Source organism: Grammomys surdaster, unplaced genomic scaffold, assembly GCF_004785775.1.
Source record: "Grammomys surdaster isolate TR1022 unplaced genomic scaffold, NIH_TR_1.0 142, whole genome shotgun sequence".
NCBI classification, from domain to species: Eukaryota; Metazoa; Chordata; class Mammalia; order Rodentia; family Muridae; genus Grammomys; species Grammomys surdaster.
The window spans coordinates 3,168,491-3,184,282 of NW_021604600.1; the positions used below are offsets into that span (position 1 = coordinate 3,168,491).

The following is a 15,792-nucleotide window of genomic DNA, read 5'->3' on the forward strand; positions in this document are numbered from 1 at the left end:
TGTGTGTGTGTGTGTGTGTGTGTGTGTGTGTGTGTGTGTGTGTGTGTATGTGTGTATAGCAGGGGAGGGAATTGTGGGTGGGTGTGTATGCATATATATATGTATGTGCATGCATATACACACGCCTGATTTTCCTGTAGAAATAATATCTTCCAGACGCATACACAATACAACCTATCCATTCTGATATTAAATACATTTTCAGGCTCCGGGCTCTTTTAAAAATAGTATTTCACAGTCCGCTTACGTGCTAAGAAGTTATTGTTTCTAATCGTCAACTCATAATAACATGTGTAAACTGTCACTATTAGGGTTACTATCGTTTTTTCTGTATGTCTGTGATCATGGGAAAGTAATTTTCCTCATTTACGGCAATGAAATCATTATATGGAACTGGGGTTTGAATGCACAGTCTGTCGTTAGACCTATCATTAGAGACCAATCCTGAATTCATGTCTTGAGCTTTCAGTTCCCAATCCACCCTTGCCCTTTTGATATATTGGATTCAGTCCGTAAGCACTATGCCCTTCAGCCTTCCATTCCCTCTCCATGCCTTCCTTCTCTAGTTTGTTTTTGTTGGTTTGTTTTGTGATAGAGTCTCACTTCATAGTGAGACTAACCCCAAATTTACAATCATTCTGCCCAGAGCTGGGACAGTAGGTGTTCAGTATAAGCTCAGGCCTCATTCCTTTTTAGACTGCCCTTCATTTGAAGTCATTTTCTCTGCAATGGGAGCTTTTGTGATGGAAACTGTAGTCCAGAAATCCTCAGGTTTTCACCCTAGATTTCTGTTTTGCTTTTAGGCATCTGGGAACAAAGTTAGTCGCCAGTCTGTTTTGTGTGGAAGCCAGAACATCGTTCTCAATGGCAAGGTAAAGAGCACAGGCAGCTTCAGGGGGCATACCTTTGCTTCCTTTGACTAGTCACTGTACCAGCAGGGTATATAAAATAGTGCTGTGTCTCCAAATGTCATGTCTAGTTCTCTCTCTTTGTTTTATTTTTCTCCAAATTAGATTTATTGAATGCACAAAGATGATCAATGAAGAGAAACCAAGAAATTAAAGAGCAGTCCATTAGAGAGGGAATAAAGAAAAAGGTTTTTTTTTTTTAAGATTTATTTATTATGGATACAGTGTTTTGCCTGCATGTATCCCTGTGGGTCAGAAGATGGCGACAGATCTCAGCATAGATGGTTGTGACCCACCCTGTGGTTGCTGGGAATTGAATTCAGGACCTCAGGAAGATCAGTCAATGCTCTTAATCTCTGAGCCATGTCTCCAGCCACGAATAAAGAAGCTTTAAGGAAGAGGAGTAGGGAGGGCAGTAACACATGAAATATGACAGGAGAGGGCACACGAGACACAGGGGCAGCTAGATGGAGAAGTGTAAGCAGAGGAATTTCATCTGAACTGAATGTAAACACTTTTGTTATTTTCTTCAATACTGTATTCAAATAGGATTTACATTGCATTGGATATTATTAATTAGAAGGTGGTGGTGGTTGAGGGAAGGACCAGAAATCTTTTATGTCTGAAGAAAACACAGTGGCAGATTGTTCTGCTATGCTGTAGACACAAAACTCAAAGAGGCAATATCTTAAGTATTTTAAAACAGAATTCAGGGAAATAGACTACACTGGTAATTTTTAAATGTATTTTGCTTTATAGACCATTATAATGAATGACTGTATCATCCGAGGAGACCTGGCAAATGTAAGAGTTGGACGTCACTGTGTTGTGAAAAGTCGTAGTGTCATAAGGCCACCGTTCAAAAAATTCAGCAAAGGGTATGTGACATAATTACCTGTTTGCAGTCCTAGGCTCCATACTGTTCCTGCTGATATTGCCCACCATGTGTTTAGATGTGTAATGAGAAGGTCTGGCCATTTGGGGGCACTGCAAGGGACTCACAGTAATGGACCTCACTCTGGGTGCTTGTAACCTTGTTCATTGTTTTCTGTCAGCAGTAGAAAAGTCCCTACCAAAAATAGACAGCCGAAGCATAGACAGTAAAGCCTGGGTAAAGGGTGAAGGTGGCGTTTCCTCTCGCATGTATGCCAGAATCAAATAATGCTGAGATATTTGGATTTTTAATTTAAAATTACAGAATGCTCAGGACTGGTATGGCCTATAGTTTCTTAAACTGCAAGTCATGACCCTGTATAGTTGTTGCATAATTCAGTATGGAGGGCTATGAAAATTTGACAACAAATGAAAGGTTTCTGTGAATGTAAAACCAAAAATTAATTAAAAACGAAATACAGAATGAGTCTAAGGTTTCTGGCAGTACATGCTCATGGTACATCCTCTGACACCACTGCAGCCTCAGCTCTGCACACATGCGTGCACACTGCACTGTGCATAACACCATACAAGCCATACCAATGAGTGCTTCCTGAAGTGTTCCACTCAGGTTTGAACTACAGTATAAATTCTAATATCTTTATTGTATATCTTGCTGCTATTAGAGAAACAATGGTTTAGTTATTGAAAATAAACTTTTCATATTTTCTTACAGTCATTCCTTAACATGTAAGTATAAAATTAGTATATCCTTGGATTTTATCATATTAGAACGGTGGGTTTTGAGGCTAGAGAGATGGTTCAGTGGTTAAGAGCACCACTGCTCTTACAAAGGACCTGGCTGGTTTACAGCTGCCTATTGTTCCAGTTAAGGACTAGTTCCTTCTGGCCTCCTTGGACTCTTTTTTTTTTTTTTTTTTTTTTTTTGGTTTTCGAGACAGGGTTTCTCTGTGCAGCCCTGGCTGTCCTGGAACTCACTCTATAGACCAGGCCGGCCTTGAACTCAGAAATCCACCTGTCTCTGCCTCCCAAGTGCTAGGATTAAAGGCGTGCACCACCACTGCCCGGCCTTGGACTCTTACATACATGGGGTGTACATAAATTTATGCAAGCAAATACACATATGTAGAGGAATTTTAATCCAGCAAAGGGCTACTCTGGCTGGAATACAGACACACTTTAGGACACACCTTTAATTCCTCTGGTTTGAATACAGACACACCCTTAGTACACACCTTTAACCCCAAACAATGAAGGTAAAGTTAGTTTGTAGATGGAAAGGCCTGTGCTTGAAAGTGATGTCTAATTGAGAGGCAGACAAAGTAACAAAACAGAGAAAGATTTGACACTAGGATCTGCCTGACTCTCAGGAGATTAGAGAGGAAAGAGGCAACATAAAGGAAGAGAAGAAAGGAGGCAGTTTTACTGGGAGAGTTTTACAGAGACAGGTTGAAGAGAGAACAAGCCAGAGAATGAGAAGGAGCCAGAAGTCAGAACCAATTGCCAGATTTAGTATGAGGCTAAGCAGAGCAATTCAGTCAGAGGCAGAGAGAAGCCAGACTGAGTCAGTCATCTTAGAGAGGCATTTAAGCCAGAAGAGCTGAGTTGAACCAGCCAGCCAGAGCTTAGAAAGAACTAGGAAGGCTGAGCTTAATCAGTAGCAAATCTCAGAGACTGAAAACATTCTAGGCCTAGATAAGATTGTATGGAGGCTAGAAGCTTCCAAGACTGTGCATAGGTTAGCAGACAGAGGCAGTAAGCCTCTGAGACAACAATTAGATCAGGAGAATAAAAGATACTTTTACACACAGACATATAAAACAAATCTTTCAGGAAAAAAATTGTTGTTTTACACAGTTGTTCTTTGAGTTGCTGGCCTGAGTTCATTAAAAGGAAAAGTTAGTCAATGTATTTTGTCTTGAGATTAGGACATATTTTCCCAGTAGATTCTGAAATGGCTTTAAACATACCTGCCATTTTGTACTAAGTATTTCTGTACAGTGTCGTTCTGAGCATTGATAATTATAAAATTAGAGTATCAGTCAACTCTGAGCAACAGTGAAGATGCTCTGTTTTGCGTTATTAAATACCCAGACAAGACTTAATTATGTAAAAATAAATGAACACACCACAGCATACACACTTGCTTTTGTCTTTAATAATGGTAAAGTTATATGTATATCAAAGTTGGTTTTGGTTTTTTTTTTTTTTTTTTTTGGTTTGGTTTTTTGAGACAGGGTTTCTCTGTGTAGCCCTGGCTGTCCTGGAACTCACCCTGTAGTCCAGGCTAGCCTCGAACTCTCGAACTCTCGAACTCAGAAATCTGCCTGCCTCTGCCTCCCAACAAAGTTTTGTTTTTAAAAAATTTCTCTATGATTTACAGTGAGATTGGACACATTCAGATCACTATGGCCATAGGCTGCTTATGATGTATTTCCAGTAAATATTTGTGTGTATGTGTGTTTGGGATAGGTCTAGTGTAGCTCAGCCTCACCTTGAACCCTCTCCACCCCCTCCCCAGTTTTTCTCACTCAGCCACCTAAGTGCTGGGGTTATAGGTGTGTGCCACAGCACTCAGCTTAAATGTTTCACTAGGAAACCTATTCTATATAATTGTATACCTAGGTATACAATTGTATACAATTATATAGAAAAAAATTTCTTGGGTAAAAAAGTATCAGGAACAGAAAAAGTTTAAGAGGGTTTGCTGTAGACTGCTATGTGATCAAGGAACTTCTGTTTCACAAGAGGAAGAGACTTAAAATACTAATAATTGACAAAGTTTAAGTAAATCTTAGTCTTGGCTGATAGATACTATAACTTGTAAAATATTCCTTGTAGAACAGGGCTGAAGGAGTTAGTGAGCAAACAACTACTTTATATCTCATCTAGTTCACAGATTTAAAATATGACCTAGGGGCTTGGCTTAGTGGTTCAGAGTGCTTATTGCTCTGTCAAAGGACCAGGTTCAGATCTCAGCATCCACATTAAGTAGCCTGTAAGTCTAGAGCTCCAAGGCATCTACCACTCCTTTCTGACTGCTGTAGGTACCCAGAAACACACACACACACACACACACATCTTTTTTTTTAAAACATTGTCTGATAAATGCTGTTATAGAAACATTGTCAGTGATATTTGAGAATTGTGGAGAATGGAAATAAGGTTAGATCTGGAAGAAGCCTGGGTAACTCCTATTCGTCCTTCAAGTCTTGACTTAAATATAATCTGTTTTGGTTTGGAGATAAACTCTCACTGTGCAGCTCCGGTGGTCCTGGAACTCACAGAGATATATGAGACGAGGCTGGCCTTGAACTCACAGATATCTGACTTCCTGTGCCACACAAGTGCCAGGATTAAAGATGTAAGCCACTACATCTGTCTTTAATTCCACTCAGTACTAGGCTTTCTGCAGAGTCCCTATCTAGGTAACGACCTGTCCTAGTTATGTACTGTCACTTCAGATCACAGGCGTGTCTAGTTATGCATGCAGTCCTTTACTCTATCTGGTGTCTTCTTGATTGTACATTCCTTATGTGACAGATCTATGCTGCTTACATTGCATCCCCAGTTCCTAGCAAAGAGTCTGGGACACAGTAGGAACTTGGTAAATATGGTAGATGATTAAAGTTTAAGAATGTTGTGAACTAAAACTTTTTTTAAGATCTGGGAATATAAAGTACTTGTTTAGCATGCATAAGGGCCTGTGTTCAGTCTTAGCATTACATGAATGGGGTATGCTGGCACACAGCTCTAGTTCAGAGGCAAGAAGATCAGATACCCAAGGTTATCTTTTACATAACAAACTGAAGACAGCTTGGGCTATATGAAACCCTCTTTTCTCACTTAGGCTCCCAGTTAGTTAGTTAGTTAGTTAGTTAGCTAGTTAATTTGTTCTTTGTTTTTGCTGTCTGTTGGTCATCCGAGCTGATAGCCTATGAACTTGTCAGTCCTAGAAACAGATTACTAAACATGATGTGTTAGCTTTGTCAAAGAAAATAGGACCGGGTCAGTACTCGCCCACGTTAATCTGCTTTGAAGATCCTACTACTCCTGCTTTATTGTTTGCTTGCACAGTCCAGCAATCCTGATTTTGAGTTATTAGGCTGATTCTTTGGTTTTGACATTTGGAGTATCTGTGACCTGAGGACTGTTTTCTTGCAAGGAGTAGTCTTATTAAGACATGACAAAAACTGAGGGTATGGTACCTGCCTATAATCCACTGCTCAGGAAGCTGAGTCAGGAGGATAAAGGGGTTAAGGTCTTCCTGGGCTATGTGACAAATTTTAGGTTAGCCTAGGCAACATAGAGTATCTGTAAAGGCTGGACCTGGTAATGAATGTCTGTAATCCCAGAGTTTGTGAGGCAGAGGCAAGAGGATCTTAGTGTGTTTGAGGCCACTCTACATAGCAAGCTCCAGGATGGTCAGGACTACAAAAACAGTTCGTGTCTCAAAAAAAACCAAAACAAATGAGTCACTCTGTAAATAAATAAATAAATAAATAAATAAATAAATAAATGTATGTATGTATGTTGAGGTTATAGTCTATAGTTCTGTAAATCTTAACCTAAGCTCTATCACTTTGCTCTTTCCTGATTCATCTTCTTTTCCTTTTTAGTGTTGCATTCTTTCCTCTGCATATTGGAGATCATGTCTTTATTGAGGAAGACTGTGTGGTCAACGCTGCCCAGATTGGTTCTTATGTGCATGTCGGCAAGAACTGTGTGATTGTGAGTATAGGGTCCACTCCGCTAAGCAGCTTCGTTTCCTCTCTGTCTTTCCCTCCCCACCCCATCTGTAGAACTTTGTCCCTGTAATGGGGGATGAGCCATTTCCAGTTTCCTGGGGTTAAAATTTTTTTACTGGATTTGGATTTTTTCCCCAAGCATTAATAATAATACTGGCTAGTGGACTGGGGAACTAACTCAGACGTAGAGTGCATATGTAGCTTGTATGAGGCTCTGGATTTGATTCTTCAACACCACAAAGACACAGACACACATCCAAAATAAAACCAAGTAATAATGGCTAGCTTCTATTGACATTCTTCCATATGATGTTAAACTCTTTCCCTGGGCTAAGGGTTCAGTTGGTAAAGCACCAGTCATGCAGGAATGAGGACCTGAGTTTGATCCTAGAACCCATGTAAAGAGCCAGGTGTGGCATCACACATTTGTAAGCACGGGGGGAGGCAGAAACAGGCAGACTGTCTGACCAACCAGCCTACTTGCCAAGCACCAGAGCAAGGAGAGACCCTGTGTCATGAAAAACAAGGTGATGGTGCCTGAGGACCAACACTGGAGGTTAACATGTGGCCTCTGTATGAATGTATACACACATATGTCCCAGCATGAACATATATATGTACTCACACATAAATGTATACACACATAAAACTTCTTTTCCATCAGTCACTTCATGTAATATTTGTAACCACACAGGGATGTTGGCACTGTTGTTATTCCTGTTTACTGCTGAGAGTATTGAGATCCATAGATGCTAAGTGTTAGAATAGGCGGGGCAGTCCCAGACAAATCACACTGTGCAGCACGTCTCACGTGGGAGGTTTATTGCCAGAGGCAGCCTCTGGGAGAGGGTAGAAGGAAAGAAGGAGCTGGGGGCGGAGGTGTGGGGAGGAATAGACCTTTTATTCAGACTGTGACTCATGCACAGAGGGACTCAGCTGGTGCCATGGCAATGGACACAGGAGCAGTGTTGTCACCTAGAGATGACATGTCTGGTCGCTGGGTCTAAGAGCTGGCTGTAAAGTCCACAGATGTGTCTGATGCTAACACTAAGGGATTTGACAAAGGCAGCGGTAGAGCTATGATTAAATATACATGCCATTTGAATAGCTGCACTGCAGATGGCTCTTTGTTGCCTGGCCTCATAAAACTTACAGTGTGCTATGGATGAAGGATATTATCTTAGGTTTCCGTTGCTGTGAAAAAGCACCATGACCAAGGCAACTCTTATAAGGACAACATTTAACTGGAACTAGCTTACAGGTTTAGAGGTTCAGTCCATTATCATCATAGCAGGAAGCATTGCAGCATCCAAGCAGGCATGGTACTGGAGAAGGAGCTGAGAGTTCTACATCTTGTTCTGAAGGCAAACAGAATACTGCTATCTCCAGGCAGCAGCCCACCCTGACAGTGACATACTTCCTCCAACAATGCCACACCCACTCCAAGGCCACACCTCCCAATAGTGCCACTCCCTAGGTCAAGCATATCCAAACCACCACAGATATGGTGGATATATTGAAACTAGTGCAGAAGACAGTGGTGGCTTGGGCAGTTCAGGAGAGGGATTGTTGTGTGTGAGGGTCATTGTCACCAAAGGGCATATTGTTAAGGGACTGCAGGGAGTGGAGGGAGCAGATAGGCCTCCAGTTCAGTGGCACCTGAAAGACCCTCATCCATAGAAGCAGAAGCGTCACAGTCAAGGTTTGGGTTGTTTGGTTTTTTTTTTTTTTTTTTTTTTTTGCTATTTTGTAGATAAAAAAACAGCTGTTGGGGTTTCTGAGAATCATGTTTTAGTTAAGAATGTTAATAACCAAAGTTTGTGTCCATAAAGTCAAGAGATGTTTTGTATATTTCAAATGTGTACCACAGACTAGATTATAGTAAAAGTCAGGTTCTTCCACCCCAAAATGCAGAACTCTCTGGTCTAGCTGAGTGTCAGATAGATGTTAAAGTATCAAAACCCATGCAGTTCACAGTTCTTGTTCTAGAAGCCACAAAGACTCAGCATGGATGGTCAGTGCAGGGGAGCTCATGTTGATGTGGAAACAATTCTAATCGGACTTAGAGATGGAGGAACAATAATTCTGCCACATATTCTTGTTTCAAAGGCATTCCTTACTATGTGTAAAGCAAAAGCTACTGTTCAGCTCTGTGTTAAAGAAAGGAATGAAAAATGTTGATCTCAATCAAACAGTCATGGCGCATGCCTTTTATCCCAGCACTTCAAAGGCAGATATAGATGGATCTCTGAGTTCCAAGCCAGTCTGGTCTACAGAGCCAGTTTCAGGACAGCCAGGGCTATGTAAAATAACTCTGTCTTGACAAGAAAAAACAACAAAAACAAACAAAAAGTTGATGTCAAATAGAAGAAAGGAGAAAAATGCTTAGGGGAGAAGCTAGAAGGAGATGGAATAAGGGCACTATTGTACAGGGTAGCAAGGAGGATATCCTAGTGCACAGCACAGCACAGCACAGGAGCCTCACTCCACAGCAACTTACTGTATACTTATTCACAACAACTTACTGTACACTTAAGAACCTGAAGAGGCATTGGTAGGCTCTAAACATCAAGTGATAAGACAATCAGAATTTCAATTGCATTAATTTGATCAGCACATATTGTGTACTGAAGTATCACATTATAAATACATATACAAATACATACATTACAAATACATACAGTTATTACACTGGTTATTACATTCTGCTGCCAGAAATTGAACCCCTGCCCTGTGTATCCCTGGCAAGCATTCACTCCTGAGCTACATTTTTAACACATAAATTACTTTTTAAACTTTTGTTTTATTTTAAGACAGAGCCTGGCTATGTTGTTTGGACTAATCAGGAACTTGCTGTGTGCATGACAAGGACTAGACTGGCCTTGAATGTATACTACTGCTGTCCTAGCCTTTCAAGTAGCTGGGTTATAGGCCTGTCTCACCATTCCTAGAGAGACTCTGCTTTTTGTACCTCTTCCAAATATTACTTTTCAGAATAGCCCCAATCATTGTTGAGTGTGAGCAATACTTGTTTAACAAGTAACAAGTATTGTTAAATACTTGTTAAACCTTGGCAGTTTTTAAAGCCTTTTAAAGAACTTTAGAGTCTTTAGAACTGTAGACTCTCAGAGCTAAAGCCTAACTGCCCCTGTGGCCCATAGACTTCCTAGAGTACCCATGTGACAGTCCAGTAATGGCTTGCTGTGGAAGGTGTAAATTGGAATTGCAAGCAGTATCTCAGGCATTATGGTGCATCAGCTATGCTTATTATGTCCAGTCCTGGCAGCTTTGCTGTTGGTTTGGCTTTATGTCCTGCTTCCAGGGTGAGGGAAATACTGAGCAGTTATGTAAACTTGGCTTACATAAAGTTAGCGAGGTCAGAGTAAAACGAGCAGCATAGCTACAGCTCCTGATTCCCCCTTGAGGAAGAATGAAGAAGCCTTTTACCTCCTCAGCTAGTACAAATCCACTCATGTCTTAAAGCTATCTGTATTCTTCATACTGTTGTGAATTAATCCCTGTACTCATAATGTTCCTGAAATTCAGTTAAACTCTGTTTCTTTAAGTAGATTGGATCTAAGTGGGTGGGATGATTAACTAACTAGTAGACAAAGCAGGCTGCAGGCTCTGTGGTGGCTGTCAGTAAGTGGTGAAAAGAGTCCTTCCCACTGTATTTTTCTAAGGCCCCTTGTCTATGGATCCCGACATGGGAATGTGCCATGCTTTACTTAGCACATTCTATATCCATGTGCTTAGTCTTGGGAATTAGGAATGTAGGCATGACCACAGCATTATCGATAACATCACTTTGTTGTTCACCTGGGGAGATAGTTGATATCTTTGAAAATACCAAAGCTAATTAATGAATGAGAACTTCCAGGAGAGAATCAACATCTACACTTACAGCCTGCTTCTGAACCAGACACACCAACTGTTGCCAGTCGTTTTGTCCATCTGGCTGGAGACAGCTTAATCTTTCATGAAATTCAGGCATTGAAGATAGGAGCTTTTTTAAAAAGCCAGGTGTGATGGTACACACCTTTAATCCCAACACTGAATGGGGATAGAGACACGTGGATCTTTGTTAGGCTAGCCTGGTCTACAAAGCAAGTTCCAGGACAGTGAGGACTGTTACACAGAGAAATCCTGTCTCCTTAAACAAAAAGAAAATGGTTTTATGTTATGTGTATGGGTGTTTGCCTGCATGTATATCTGTGCACTGCCTGTCTGCTAGGAGACTGCAGGGGTCAGGAGAGGATATAAGGTTCGCTGGACCTGAGACGGTGGTGAGCTCCAGCTGTCCTAGGAGTTGAACCTGGTCCTCTGGAAGAGAATTGAGTGCTTTTAACTGCTGAGCCATCTCTGTGGCCCCCTGGGTTTTGTTTTTGTTTTGAGATTGGTGTCTCACTAATAGCTGGCCTATGCTTGCCAAGAGATCTGCTTGCCTGTGCTTTGTACATGCTGGGATTAAAGTAGGCTGCTAACTGTTAAAGTAACTTTTATTCGCCAAATGCAGTTGTCTTGGAGGCTTACTGCTGAATAAGCTCACCTTTTCGAGTTCCTTCTGAACTCTACCTGACTGATTCAACTCAGCTGTTCTGGCTCAAAAGTCCTCTCCAAGTTGACTGATTCAAACTGGCTTCTCTCAGCTTCTCAGTGAATTGCTCTACTTGGCCTCAAACTAAAACTGACAATTTGTTCTAATCTTCTGGCTCCTTCTTATTCTCTGGCCCATTCTGTCTTCTGTGTCTAACTTGTTCTCTTTGCAACCTGTCTCTGTAAAACTGTGCCAGTAAAAACTGCCTCTAAACTGAACTCAACTCAACTGCACTGACTTTGATTACACTCAACTAAACTGAACAGAATTTCACCAACCAAGCTGACTCAACTGAGCTGACTGAACTCTCTCTGTGCTGCTCTTCAGTAGCCTCTCTTTCCTGTCTGTTCTCATGAGAATTGGGTGTATCCAATCTCTGACTCATTCTGCCAAATCTTTCTCTGATTTTCCACTTTGTCTACCCCTCAGTTAGACATCACTCTCAAACATAGATGCTTCCTTCTACAAACTGACCTTTTCCTTCAGGGTTTGGGATTAAAGGTGTGTACTAAGGGTACATCTGTATTCTAGCCAGAGGAGTTAAAGGTATGTGTCATGTTTGCATTCTAGCCGGATCACACAGACCTAGTCTTTGGATGTGATCCCTTGCCAGAGCAGCCATGTTACTGGATTAAAATTTCTTTACAGCTATCATTTCTGGTGGTAGAACCTTTTTTTAAAATTTTTCATTTAGGGAAGCTGGAGAGATGGGTCAGCAGTTAAAAAGCAATGGCTGTTCTTCCAGAGGACCCAGAGTCAATTTGTAGCACCCACATAATGGCTCACCACCATCTGTAATTCTAGCTTCAGGGCTTCCAAAGGTACCAGAGATGAAATACCAATACACTTAAATAAATAAAACTTTGAAAGATTTCATTTGACAGCATACTTTTTCAAATGGAAGTAAGCAGGCTCATCAAGATACAGATGAATTTACAAGCTTGAGTAAAGATAGTCAATGGGCTGGAGAGGTGACTCCGTGGGTAGTATTTTCTGTGTGTGGTGAAGAATCTGAGCTTCGATCTCTAGCACCATGTAAAAGCTGCACGTGGTGGCACATGCCTGTAATCCCAGTGCTTGGGAGAGGTGGAGACAGTGCTGGGGGCCCAGTGGCCAGGGAGGCTAGCTAGAACAGTGAGCTCTAGGGCTAGGCTCAATGAAAGATTTTGTTTAAAAAAAAATATTGAAAATTACCACTTTCCTGATATAAACCTGTGTCCTCCACATAGGTATTGTCCCCCCCTACCCCCCACCCCCAACACACAGGTGTAGTCTAAATATCCAAATAGCTATCTCCTGGGGACAAACAAATTGACTAATATCCTGTACTTAAGAACATTTGTCAGAGGCAGGCAGATTTCTGAGTTCGAGGCCAGCCTGGTCTACAGAGTGAGTTCCAGGACAGCCCAGGATATAAAGAGAAACCCTGTCTCGAAAACCAGGAAGAAAAAAAAAAGAGCATTTGTCAAGATGTTTTTCTTTTGGAATTAACAAGAGAACAGACAAGTAACCCTTAAACAAGCAGGTGCCCAACCAAATGTATTAGATTAGCTAATATAAAGAGAAAGTCCAGAAGTAGATCCTAATTCCATGCTCCAAAGGTTCATCTGATAACATGAAAACAAGCCTTCATCCCTTTTCTCTTTCCTCTGGAGGTTACTTCCTGGCAAGGATAAGATGCTGCTGTGGGTATCCATTCATCTTCTGAGAACTCTACTGGAATGTGCTTCATTTCCCTGTCATCCCTGCAGAAACCCATGGTTGAGGTTCATTAGACTAAGTTGGCTCATGTGCTGGTTCCCTAAACTAGTCACTGATCAAGCTTGGAGTTTATATATAGGCTAGAGGTAAAGCATGTGGACCAAGATGGGGGTGGGTAGTGCCCATTGCAAAAAGCTTCTCCTAGTAAAAGAAAAAGGCAGCAAAACAGCAGATGCCACTAGGTCACCTAGAAGAGAAAAAGAACTGTCAGAAGAGAAAGGTATGCTTAATGTCTAATGCCTAAAATAATATGTATTATCTGTAGTGTTCATGTGCATGTCTGAACACACCACACACACACACACACACACACACACACACACCCTTTACTCTTCCTTGTCAGATTCTACTTGAAGTATATAATTTTAACCAAATACCCTCTCATTATCCCTGGCATCCTGGCTATTATAAGAAACCATGAGTGCCTGGGTATGGAGATGCATGCTAGTTATCCTAGCGCTCCAGAGGTAGAAGCAGTTGGTTCTCTGAGTTTGAGGCTAGCCTGGTCGAAATAGCAAATTCCAGACTAAGTAGGGCTACAGTAGTGAGACACTGTCATAAAAAGACCATGAATAGAAATAGTACAGAACAGCTTCCACACAGCACACTAATCAAGCTTTACTCCATGTCTTGATCAACACCTGTTAATGAGATTATAATTTCAGGGGCGCCGGTGTGTCCTGAAAGACTGCTGCAAAATTCTTGACAATACAGTATTACCTCCAGAAACTGTGGTCCCCCCATTCACTGTCTTCTCCGGGTGCCCAGGTAATGTTGATGTTACTATGTCTATTTCAACCTCCTTAAAACTGTTTTCTAAACACTAAAATAATACATAAGACTTCTGTTTCTGATGTGATACCTATTTTTAAAGTGCATGAATGGAGACAAGAGCTTATAGTACCTCTGTTTCAGAAAGGTGGTGGTGGTGGTTGTTGTTGTTGTTGTTGTTGTTTTGAGACAGGTTTCCTATGCAGCCCTGGCTGTTGTGGAACTCACTCTGTAGATCAGGCTGGGCTGTGACTCAGGTCTGCCTGCCTCTGCCTCCCAGGTGCTGGGACTAAAGTTGTGCAGCCCCACACCCTGAAATTCTTAACCATGCTTATTCCATCGTGGACTGATCTGTTGTCCTCTTTGATTCATCTGTACCCAGTATCACTGCCTTAGTGGATTGAGTTTCACTGTAAGAATGGCAGGACAGTTCTTCTCTCGGGGATAGGGATAAGGCTCTGTGGGGCTCACTGGGGAGTGAGTCATGGGGATGAAAAGCCCTTGTGTTGAACAACCCACAGCAGTCAGAGATGCCTTCTCTCTTTGGATCTTGTAAGCATGTTCTGACCTCCTCCAACTGGACTTCGTTTCTTCATTTGAGAGCTGTAGTGTTTGGTTCCCAAACTCAGACTTTCAGATGTGTGTACTCAACAGTCTTGTCAGTCTGGAGATGAAGGACCTCAAAGTTAGATTCTCGAAATAGAATGCAAAAGTCTGTAGACTTGCACAGATGGTAGGGTTACAGGCCTCCCTGGCTCCCTGGCTTGACTGGCTCTCTCTTTCCTCAGGACTCTTCTCAGGAGAGCTCCCAGAGTGCACACAGGAGCTGATGATCGATGTCACCAAAAGCTACTACCAGAAGTTTCTACCACTAACACAAGTCTAATGTCTCTGCTTCATATCTTTAATTCTTTTGAACTCTAAGATGAAGTTGGAGATAGAGAGCAGTCAGTGACTACAAGAGCTGTCCTGTTTTTGACAACTTCTACTCTCCTTGTTGTCGGCTGTTTTTTTGTTTTTTGTTTTTTAATTTAGAATTTTTCAATCTTCCATGGCTCTGAGCATTTAAGAATTTAATAAGAAGGCTCAGAGATGGAGAGATGGCTCAGTGGTTAAGCATTGCTCTTGCAGAGGACCCAGGGTTCAGTTCCAAACACTCACATGGTCCTACAATCGTCTGTAACTCCAGCTCCAGAGGGTCTGACGGGTTTCTGACTTCCATGGTCACCAGACATACACGTGGTAAAGACTTATATGCAGCCAAAATATCCTTTCACATAAAATAATGAACTTTTAAAAATATTTTAATAACAATATCTGGAAGAATTGTCTTTACACACTGTGCTTACATCTAATCTGCCAACAGTCACCACACCATCATCTGAGGAGGACAGAAAGGTCTGTTGCTGACACTCCAGCCCTGTGGTCCTGCTGATGGCTAGAATCTGCCTGGCATGGGCCTGCAGAGCAGTAACCCCCTCCCAGCATGGGGTCACATGGCCCAAGTACTGCTCACAACCCTGTCCTGTCGCCACTGCACACCGTCTACACAGACGACACTCCACTTTCCTGTTCCTAATATGGGACCAATAGCCATGACTTCTCATACCCTGGGGAAAGTGTGATTTCAGAGCCCAGGTTCCTATTGGTGGTTAGAACATGAGGAAAAGAAACAGGCTGTGGTGACTTGTACCCATCATCCTAGTACCTGGGAGGTAGAGGCAGGAGGAGTAAGAGCAGCTACGTAGTGAACTCAGCACTTGCCTGGTATGCTACATGAGGGCTTGCTTCAAAGCAGCAACAATAAAGTCAGTAAAGAAAAACCATGTGCAGCACGTGGTATCTGTTGTTGTTTCAGGGTGGCCTTAGTTGTCCTAAAGTAGTTAATAAAAGACTTAAAACATCTTGGATAAGGCTCATTCATTTAAAGAAGGGAACCTACACTTCAGATTTTGCTTCTGCAAAATCCCAGGTTTAGGTCCTCAGTGTGGATGGCTTAGTCAGGTCCTCATTCCTTGCTTGATTCAAGGGTTACTTCATCAAAATTGAGTGTCTGTGAGCCATGCTCTCTAGCCTGGACACTTTTGTCCTGTCTAGTATTTAACACTTCCCA

The 15,792-nt window shown here is 41.8% G+C and overlaps 1 protein-coding gene across 1 annotated transcript in view; it reads left to right on the forward strand.

Annotated features, from left to right (window-relative positions):
• Positions 1–15,587, forward strand: part of Dctn5 (dynactin subunit 5) — a 15,962-nt gene extending 375 nt beyond the window's left edge. The window contains exons 2-6 of the mRNA XM_028764230.1: positions 804–872; positions 1,668–1,786; positions 6,422–6,533; positions 13,574–13,676; positions 14,468–15,587. Of these exons, the coding sequence (XP_028620063.1) occupies positions 804–872; positions 1,668–1,786; positions 6,422–6,533; positions 13,574–13,676; positions 14,468–14,565 (501 nt within the window). The 3' untranslated portion in view covers positions 14,566–15,587. The remainder of the gene's footprint in view (positions 1–803; positions 873–1,667; positions 1,787–6,421; positions 6,534–13,573; positions 13,677–14,467) is intronic.
• The last annotated feature ends 205 nt before the right edge of the window (positions 15,588–15,792 follow it).